This window comes from Panicum virgatum, chromosome 8N (genome assembly GCF_016808335.1).
Source record: "Panicum virgatum strain AP13 chromosome 8N, P.virgatum_v5, whole genome shotgun sequence".
Lineage (NCBI taxonomy): Eukaryota > Viridiplantae > Streptophyta > Magnoliopsida > Poales > Poaceae > Panicum > Panicum virgatum.
This window is the reverse complement of record NC_053152.1, coordinates 35,353,988-35,363,954: the sequence shown is the minus strand read 5'-3', so window position 1 is coordinate 35,363,954 and position 9,967 is coordinate 35,353,988. Positions and strand designations below refer to the sequence as shown.

At 44.6% G+C, this 9,967-nt stretch overlaps 1 protein-coding gene and 1 long non-coding RNA gene across 2 annotated transcripts; both read right to left on the bottom strand.

Moving 5' to 3' along the window:
• Positions 1 to 4,550: 4,550 nt before the first annotated feature.
• LOC120684983 (flavonoid O-methyltransferase-like protein Os11g0303600) lies at positions 4,551 to 7,682 on the bottom strand. The gene is made up of 3 exons (XM_039966832.1): positions 7,658 to 7,682; positions 5,397 to 5,935; positions 4,551 to 5,152 (listed from the first exon to the last, which is right to left on the bottom strand). Exons 1-3 carry the CDS (start codon positions 7,680 to 7,682, stop codon positions 4,853 to 4,855), a joined length of 864 nt encoding a protein of 287 aa, XP_039822766.1. The 3' UTR covers positions 4,551 to 4,852.
• A 2-nt stretch (positions 7,683 to 7,684) lies between these two features.
• On the bottom strand, positions 7,685 to 9,601 carry LOC120684647. The gene is made up of 3 exons (XR_005679395.1): positions 8,409 to 9,601; positions 8,121 to 8,295; positions 7,685 to 8,017 (listed from the first exon to the last, which is right to left on the bottom strand). It is a non-coding gene; the product is annotated as an uncharacterized LOC120684647 (long non-coding RNA).
• Between the last annotated feature and the right edge of the window lie 366 nt (positions 9,602 to 9,967).

The following is a 9,967-nucleotide window of genomic DNA, read 5'->3' as shown; positions in this document are numbered from 1 at the left end:
TTGATTCCAAAGGGGGAGAAGTTTGGATCAAAGCAAGGTGAAAATGAGTATATTCCAAAGGGGAGCAACTTTGATTCCAAAGGGGGAGAAACAAAGGGGATTGATGGATTTAGGGGGAGGCCAAGTCAACATTGGATGATGGTAAGCATCCAAGTAAGTGTAAGTGGTTCAATTTGTCAATTTTTGCAAAATTTATGCTTGCTTTGATTGTGTTGTCATCAATCACCAAAAAGGGATAGATTGCAAGGAGAATGGCCCCATTAGGCCATTTTTTTGTGATTTTGGTGATTGAGTTACAACACAATCAATGGGACTAATGTGTTTGTCAAGTGAACATTAATAGATCCGAGGGATGAAGAAAAAGGCCAAGCAAAGCAAAACACGAAGAAAGAACTCAAGAAACGCTGAATTGGACGAGTTCTGCAGAAACAGCAGCACCGGTCTAACTGCTTGGCATCGGATACACCGGTGCATATATCACCTGTGTAATGGGCCGAGCAATGCCCAGGCCAGGGGGAAGTCCAAAGTAGCACCGGTTACACCAGTGGTACTAATTTGAGGCATCGGTGCAAGCACCATGTCATGCACCAGAGAGCATGTCAAGTGGGTGTGAAGAAGTTTCTTCAACACCGGTTGAACCGTGGTGCACCAGGCAAGGCACCGGTGTAATTTCAAGATAGAAACTGAAGATTTCTTCAGGACCGGATGAACCGGTGAAGCACTGGTGCATGGGACCGGTCTAACCGGTGATAGCCACGTCAGCTGTCAGAAGGCCAACGGATAGTGTAGAGCCGTGAGTGACCAGATGCACCGGTGCCCTACCACCGGTCTATCCGGTGCTTTACGCAGAAAAGGGACAACGGCTCTTAACAGCTCTATGGACTTGGTTGGCTATATATATGCCATCCCTCGGGCATTTCAAGGTTGCTGGAGTTGCTACAAGCCTCAAACACACCCAAGAACATCTCCAAGCCATCCAAGTGCTTATTGATCATATCTTTATTCCTTAGTACACATTTGAGAGTGTTAGTGCTAGGTTAGCTCTTTAGAGAGTGAACAAGCAAGGCTTTGTGCCTTTGTGCTGTGGTTCTTCAGTGAACCAAAAGAATATTTCGGTGCGCCGGCCCCTTGGAGCATTGGTGGCTTGCCGGTACGTCATCGACCCTCCGACTTGGTGTGGAGCGGCAACGACATCCTTGTACGGGAGACGTGGAGACCCCCTTTCCTTTCTAGTGAAACTCCTTAGTGGAAATCGGGATCATGGTGACCATGGTTGAGTCCGCGGAAGAGACTTGATTGCCGGGAAGCGATACTCTTAGTGAGTGCTTCAACAACGTGGATGTAGTGGTGCCTTTGTGGCTAACCGAACCACGGGATAAACACCCGCATCGAGAGTTTGCTTCCCTCTATCCCGCTCTTTAAGCTTCCGCATTTCATACTAGCAATTCTTGTGTGCCTTTACTTTCATAGAGTAGTCTCTTGATAGGAAAGGCTATAGGTTGCTAAAATCTTTTGGGATATGGGTTTTACACTAGAACAACCTTAGTTGCACATATAGATAGCATGTTTTAGTTTAATGTTGTGCAATTTAGGTGGAGCCATAGGTTAAGGTTTTAAGTTGTCTAATTCACCCCCTCCCCTCTTTTAGGCTAGAGCACCCGATCCGGTCTTTCACATGCACCAGGAGAGGGCGAATCAGGTTTTTGGGAAGCGCCAAGCGTGACTGCTCGTCTTATTCGCCACGGCTTGTCCTCCATCCAAGTCGGGTGCTGCGGTGTACCGTCGTCTGCAATGCCAGTTGCTGCGTTCCATTTGAAGGACTGTCTTCGTCTCATCTGCGCCACTCGTCTTCCTAGCGGATCCCGCTCAGTTTGTATTTTGTGATCAGATTGAGTTCATAATTATGTTTTCTGATATCATGTTTATGATGTTCATACTGTCTAGTATGTTAGAGTCTTGCATGCTAGGTTCTATTCTCGTCAGGATTAATCTAGTTCGGAATTTAAAATTACAGTTGCCTATTTTTCCAACAATCCAAAAATATGATAATAGGCAATTTGTTGATTTAACAATGGCTGGTTTATTGGTGTGAAGGGAAATCAAAGGTTCACCTCTGATTTACTGCTATGGACATCTGGAACATGAGACTTGGCAAGCCCGAGGGCGTACTTACTGCTGAAGAGCATTTCCATGACAGAGGCGAAGGCGTTGTGGAATGCTCTGGTTGCGAAGTATGATGCAACAGATGCAGGCAATGAACTTTAGCTCATGGAGAGTTTCCATGACTATAGGATGGTGAACAAACATCCTGTGGTGGAACAGGAGCATGAGGTGCAGTACATTGTTAAGGATCTTGACCTCCTTAAGTGTCTTATTCCTGATGAGGAAGTTCTAGTGAAGAAGTCCCCTTAAACTTCATCAAAAAATTCAATGCTCGGGGCGGGGGGGGGGGGGGCAAGAACAAAAGAGAGGCGTTGGGTCTGCAAAGACCGGTCTGATCATTCCCTCTAGGAATTTTACAAAAATTTCTAGAAACAAGAAGAAGGAGAGACCGATTTTGGAAAACTCTTGGCTAGATATTAAGAAGAAATGAGTCACTCAGAAGAAAAAGAGGTGGCCAAGTCAACATCAAAGTAATCATGTAGCTACACCATATTCATTTGGTGAGCCAGTTGCTCCTTGGTTTTGGTTATATTCTTGCTATTATACACCTTTGGATTATAATGGGATGCATATGCAGTCATATATCATTCAATTTGCTTCTATGAATCCAATCGTTGCTCATCACAAAGATTAATTGTTGCTAGCAATACTCTAGTCAAAAGCAAGCTCGATTGCAGCAAAGGGGGTGAGAAGAATATGAAGCATGATTCAAAGTATTTACAACTAAGGTGGTGTCCCTCAGGCTTGTCTCACACTCAAAAAAGAAGGCTACAACGGATGCGCAAGAATGAATCAGTGGAGCAACAAGCGGAGGTCGCACCAGCAAGGCCAGTAACCGTAAAGAAGGTATGACGGCTGAAGCAGATTGCTTCATCGACAGTTTGAGGCTTTGAGCTAAGGCAGGTCATGACCAATGCATAGTTTCATTGCCCTTAGAAGCAATATATGGCCGATGCATTATTCATCATCGCCCTTAGATAATTTTAGTCCAGAAGATTATTTTTTGGCATGCAAACATTGACAAAAAACAGGGGGCATATGTTGACAACCAAAATTGGCACAACTGGAGGAACTGGTTAGACCTCTTCACCAAACTAGTCAGACCGGTCTAACCAACATGTTCAAAATGAAAAATAAACTTCACCATTGGATAGATCTCGTTGAGTAGATCAAGATTCATATGTAGAACGTCCAATTTGGAGTCCAGATGAGAGAGATATGGCTTCGGGAAGATTTGCACCTAGACCGGTCAGACCGGTTCACAGGGGCGGTCAGACAGGTTTTGGTCAATAGAATCCATGTAGAAGTTGTATTTTGTCACGAGATTTTCTATGGTTTCGATCCTATTCGGGGAAAGATCTTCACACCCTATAAATATAAGGGAGAAGTCCGATTTATACCCTGGAACTATCGCAAAAGTCTGATTTTCAACCTTCAACTACAAAACTGGACAACGTAAGCCATCCAACTATTGAAACCGTGCAAATTTGGCCCTTGGGGTGGTTTTGAAGGTGGTTTGCCTTTTTCCTAAGAAAAATAAAAATATCTAATTAGATCTAAAAAATCAAATCTAATTCATTTTAAATCAGAAAAATATGAAATTAGTACCAAAATTTTGCTAAAAATGTAACCTATCTACTATTGCTCCATTTGAATCTTAGTTATTTAAAAATCATAGTTATAACTACAAGCAAATAAATATTATGAATATAAAAAATTAGATTTGAATAATTGACCAGTATTGTGCCGATAGATAGGTTACATTTTTAGAATACTTTTAGTAGCCATTTCATAATTTTTATTCAAAATGAGTTACTTATGAATTTTTTAGTTTAAAATTGAATATTTTAATTCTCACAAAATGAAAAAAACACCTTCAAAACCACCTAAGGGGCTAATTTTATCCGTTTTGAACAGTTGGATGGCCTCTGTTATCCGGTTTCATAGTTCAAGGTTGAAAATCGGACTTTTGTAATAGTTCGAGGGTGTAAACCGGACTTTGCCCTAAATATAAAGGGCCACGGCCGATTGAGGGTATCCAATTGATAAAAAAACAGTACATTTTTATCTTTTCTCTTTTGCCCTAACTTTTCCAATCTACTATTTACTGTTTCTCCTTCATCTCTACGTCGATTGAGGACGTTCTAAATGCCCTTCCGATCCTAGAACAATCCTACATGCGCCTGCCCTGACGGGATCCTTTTTGAGCGAGCGTTCGTTCGTCCATCGCTAGTTTAGCCCAGTGAAACCGGTCTGACCGGTTCCTAGCACCGGTTTGACCGGCCTGTATAGGAGGTGCTGCAGTGAGCTCCTCTTCGTACCGCATGTTCGAGTGCGATCGTGTGTTGGCTCAAAAAGGCGTCAAACATATATACTACAACATGAGATGGCAAGGCAACATGCACATTTTCATTATGGTCTTGAGCGTACATATATTGCAAGCAACATACTGCCACGATATATTATGATAACATTGCTCATAAATTAAAAAAGGTACATAGTACAAACTATCCAATGACGCCACCTGTTTTGGAAATATTAGTTTGCTGTTTTCATCAGATGCACTGATACTTTTCCAAATAAAAGTTCTACACGGATCATAAGGAAGCATGCAAGACTGTCGGCTCAGCTGCATTGTCTGGGAGCTTTATTTAACTAGTACATCAGCATGCCAAGCCCCGGTGCAACCTTATGGATAGACCTCAAAGACACTTCGAGCTCCAAATTTCTTTAGAAGCTTATAGTCAGTGAACCCTGCATTCTTGAAAATCTGACGCCATTCATTTTCGTCGCGTTGCCTTCCTTTAGTCATCGTCATAAAGCCAATGTCCACTAACAGTTGAGCTTCCAACATTGGCCCAGGAGAATTATAGTCAATTACAATATCAGCAATGATAACTTTTCCACCATCCTTTCGTGAAGGAATTGCCTTTCGGCATTGGGCTAGGATTTTAGCACAATCCTCGTCGGTCAGAAAATGCAGCACAAACTGTCATACACACATTGTCACGGAGTTATGCAATGATATTTAACAGAGTGAGTATTCTAGAGCTTTAAGCCAGGTTGCAAGTCATTTACATCATCAAGCTGAGAAAATATGAAGTTGTGATTAATTTAGGTGTTAAAGTGGCACTGGTTCACATTTCAATTTTTTTTATATAATATCGTCTAAGTTAGTTCATGAAATTTTGATTCGCAACAAAACACATGATATATAGTCTAGAAATTGTTACCTTTAGCACCACAGTTTGAGCCGGTGGGATGAAGTTGAGCATGTCACCTGCAACATAGCTTATGAGACCATCATCAGACGACTTGGTGCCAATCATCATCTTGGGATCGACCAGCACCGTGCACTTTATGTGTGGGAAGGCCTTGACAATGGCCCTGGCAGCTGCATCATCACCAGAGCCGCCGCAGCAGTAAGTCACCGACTGAATCCCGTTGAACAAATCACGGAACTCCCGCAGCGCAATCGGGATCCCGAAGTTGTCGTGTGCTTCCAATGCTTCATTCGCCATCTTGTGGAAATCGGTGTCGAGGTTCTTCATACTCTCGTGGAACAAAGTTGCTCCATGCAGCTCCTCGAATGGTGGTGTCAGCACATCCTTCTTGAACCAGTCAGCCAGACCCATGGCCGCATCGATGTAGCGTGTTGAGGTGGCCGTGAGCACGAAGGACGTGTGGTTGATGTGGACCTCGTCAGGGATGCCATCCACCAAGAGGTAGGACACGGGGTTGAGGCAGTATTTCCCCTCCTCTGTGTTCCCGTCTGTAGCGAAAATGGCCTCTCATGCCATATTTCAATATAATGTTTTGGCGATTGATGACACACGCAACACTTGAACTAATGTGTTTGCTTAGATGATATACTCAGGCTTTTAGGTTCAAGTGATGACAAAGAGAAGAGAGGCGAAGCTAGGCCCGAGGACGGGGGTCGAGGGGGAGCCGCCCCTCGCGGGTCTCAGGGCAGCGCCCTGAAACCTAAAAGAAATCAAGTCACCGGTTGAACCGACGCCAAGCAAATTACACACGTCGGTGCATTGACTTGAGCACGTCTGGGAAGTTTTAGTATCACCGGTTAAACCGACGTAAGGCAAAATGTACTCATCGGTGCAATGACAGAGATGGCCTGCGGGCTAGGGTTTGGCACCGGATGAACCGACGATAGGAAGTTTGAATACGTCGGTGCAATGACAGAAGCAGACCAAGAAAAATGCATGCATCGGATGAACCGATGATGCACCGGTTAATGGCATCGGTGCAGTTGTCCAGAGAGTTTGTTTTTCAAGGATCAGAGGACAGTTGCACTCACCGGTTAAACCGACGCTAATATTACATACACCGGTCGATTGCGTCGGTTGATTGCCCGTACACATAACGGCTAGTTTTCAGTGGGCAGTTTAGTATCACCGGTTAAACCGACGATGGCGATTTGGGGAGCATCGGATTAACCGGCGTTAAGCGTTTTTCTGGCAGCTTTTCTCCAACGGCTATATTTGCTTGTGCTGCCTATATATACCCCCAAGGCCGCACCATTTGAGTGTGCTGGAGTTCAAAGAAGTATACTAGAGCTAAAGATCATCTCCAACCACCATAGAGCTTCATTGTACATCATATAGGCTTAAGCACACTTGTTAGAGTGCTTAGTGCTTGATTAGGGATTAGTTCTTGCGAGAGCTCCCTTGAGAGAAGTCTTGCTGCGGCAAGCAAACACTTGTACTCGTCGTGTGACCCTCCGACTTGGTGTGGAGTGGCAACGACACTTTGTGCGGGGAAGGAGGCCCCTACTTGGTGTTAAAGCTCCAAGATAGTGAAGACGGTGCCGTGGTGACGCTTCGAGATAGACGGTGGCGGTGACCTCGTCTTTGTGACTTGGTGTCACTTAGCCTTTGCTTGTCGGGAGCCTTGGAGGCGTGGCAAGACGGTGATCAAGCGAAGAGACTCGGTATCACACTTGTTCTTTGTGAGCAAGTGGCCGTGGACGTAGGGAGGGACTTTGGTGTCCTAACCGAACCACGTTAAATCGTGTGTCTTGGTGTCTTCACGGGAGTTTGCATATCCTCTCCCTTACCGCTTTACTTACCGCTTTACGTTTCCGCATTTACTCTTTCTTGCTTACCTTTACTTTCCTAGTTAGTTTGATTAGGATTGACTATAGGTTGCAAGTCTTTTGGGGTAAGTAGAGGGTAGCATAGATAAACCTTAGTCATAACTAGCATGTGTAGGACGTGTTAGGTTTATCTTATGCAATTAGATTGAGCCCTAGGATAGAAAAGCGATTAGCGACCCTATTCACCCCCTCCCCCTCTAGGGTCGGACACCCCGGTGATCCTTACACCGTCGACACTGAACACGCCTGAGGCGGCCAAAAGCCGCAGCAGGCGACGAAGGAACGGCAGCTTAATAATCATTTTCCATACTAATCCAAAAATTCATTTAAATCAGAAAATATAGTAAATAATATAAAAACAAGCTGAAATTTATACCATACGCGTATTATTAAGATAGAAGTCCATACTAATCCGAAAATTACGTGTCCATACAGAATGCACGGCAAATGATAGAAGTCCATACATTACAATAAACATCACATGCAATCCATATAACTAGCTATTAGTCTAAATCACAAATCCATACAGAACATGGCGAAATGATACAAGCACACATAGTGCAATGAGGATCTCACGGCGGTGACGGCGTTGCTCTGGTGGGCTGAACAGACTAGTACACCGGCGTTGCGCGTCCAGACTCCGTGGGTAAGACTGAGGATGGGCACGTAGTCGTGGCATCAGGCACAACTTTCTTGAGTGCTTGCCGCTTCCAGAGTCTTCTCAACTTTGGAATTATTATTCTTCGGAGTTGTAAAGGAGTTGTGTTAGCAAACCGACAGCTGGACAAGTTCTTTTGTTTTAGCTAGATTGTTGTATACATAAGGATTGGAGTAGTAATTATACCATAGTAATGTTTGGGACATATCTTCGTCGTGGTTGGATTCTTCCAGGTCGCCCTCCGCAATGTCCATTGGTTGGGTGTTATCCGATGGTGTGCTCGATGGTGTCTCCGGTACAATGGTGAAACCAGTTCCCCGTTCGTCTTCAGGAGGCGAATCTTCTTCTTCTTCAATCAGACCTGCATGAGGTAGTGCAGTTTACGGATTGTTTTGGTGCTCAAGTATGTAGTTAGGGGCGATGTATAGACAAGTTAAACCATATATAATTGCAGACGACGTGCTCCATGCCCACCTCCTTGTCTAGAAGTCCCCGCACCCTGGTCTCATTGGGGTTGTGGGTACAGTGTGTATCGGAGTGGAAAGTTGCTCGATTCTGCAAGAAGAGTGACAATTATTAGAGGGAATAATGTAACATTAATGGAGCAAGGTTCTTTTGTAACCGTAGTTCCCGTTCGTGTTCGCGCAGACCTGGATTGCCTGTGGGTCGCCCGGTGGAAGAACATCAGCACGAATCCAAAGTGGCCACATGCTCAAGTAGGCACCCCCTGCATTAACTCTGCGGACGCCTATAAATACAACACTAGGTATAGCGTCCCTTAGAGCGAATGTGTTCGCCCTAATTGAGAAATCAGTTCTCCTCATCTGGACGTCACGAAGGTGACATATGTTCGCGAAGATTCTAGGTAATACCATGCGACACTGCACAAAAAGTTGTGGTGGCATTCCGGATATGAGAAGACTGAGTGCTACGTGATTTCCTTGTGCCCGTTGTCATCTAGCTGGTATATGGGATTCTAGTGGTATAGAGTCATCCAAAAATAATGTAGTGGAATCATAATCGGGTGTCCATCCTACGATAGCAAGGACATGGCTCTCAACTTGGATGTATGATAGACTCAAGATGCGACTGGCTTCGTCGTATGAATCGGGTTAGCACAACATAATCATTGAGAAAATGTAAGATATTCTCTAGCGGAAGCTCTATCCCAGTATGGTTCAATATCACTTGCTGTAGCTCGCTGCGATTGACAGCACGGGGACTTCTTGTGGAGTATGCAGACATGGAGCAAACTTGGTAATTATTAAGAGGCTTGCAAAAACCTGAAAATGCAAGTTGAACTCTTCTTCCTCAAAGAGTGTGAAGTTTTCATTGTTGAAATGTGCCATTGGTTGATCACCTAGGGGTGGGGTGGCGGCGCGGCTTGGGGTGGTAGAGTCGGTCGCGCCGAGAGTGGTGAGCAGCGAGGCAAGGGGCCGGGGGAGCCGGCGGGGAGGCCACGGGTGGGCGCCGGTGTTGGCATTTCTTAGCGTCGCCACTATGAGTGGTTAGTTCCTAGAAACGCCGCCAAAAATGCTGGTGTGTGTTGGCATTTCTTAGCGTCGCCACTAGGAGTGGTTAGTTCCTAGAAACGCCGCCAAAAATGCTGGTGTTGGTATGTCTTAACGTTTACAGAAAGATCCGCAAGCGCACGGATATACCGTTGTAGCATTTCACCCGGAAGTATTCAGGGTATCGTTATTTATATTTTCCCAAGGGATGGCTAGGTTGTGTAAAGTGTATTTACTTAGTTGCATAACCATGCCACGTATGAAGCAAGATGAAGACCACTGGCTATACAGGGGTAAAACAGGGGTAAGTGATATATGAATGATAATTAGGGGTAATGTGACACATACAAAACAGCCAACTCTCATGAATAAAGAATAAACAAGCAATCCTAAGGTTAGTGGGAGCATAGGCAAAGGTTCCTAGTATACTATTCATGTTAGCAGATAAGTTACGTTAGCCACATTGCTTAGAGCTGCAGGTGCCGGGAAATTAGGGATATTGGGGAGAATGACCCGCACTGG

Excerpts from the sequence above, each read along its gene's own strand:
- LOC120684983 (XM_039966832.1), bottom strand. The coding sequence starts at position 7,682 with ATGGACTTCTATCTTAATAATACGC. Across the intron at positions 5,936-7,657 it reads CTTCTATCTTAATAATACGC|ACGGGAACACAGAGGAGGGG; the intron begins GTATGGTATAAA and ends TTTTCGCTACAG. Across the intron at positions 5,153-5,396 it reads CTCAAACTGTGGTGCTAAAG|TTTGTGCTGCATTTTCTGAC; the intron begins GTAACAATTTCT and ends TGTGTATGACAG.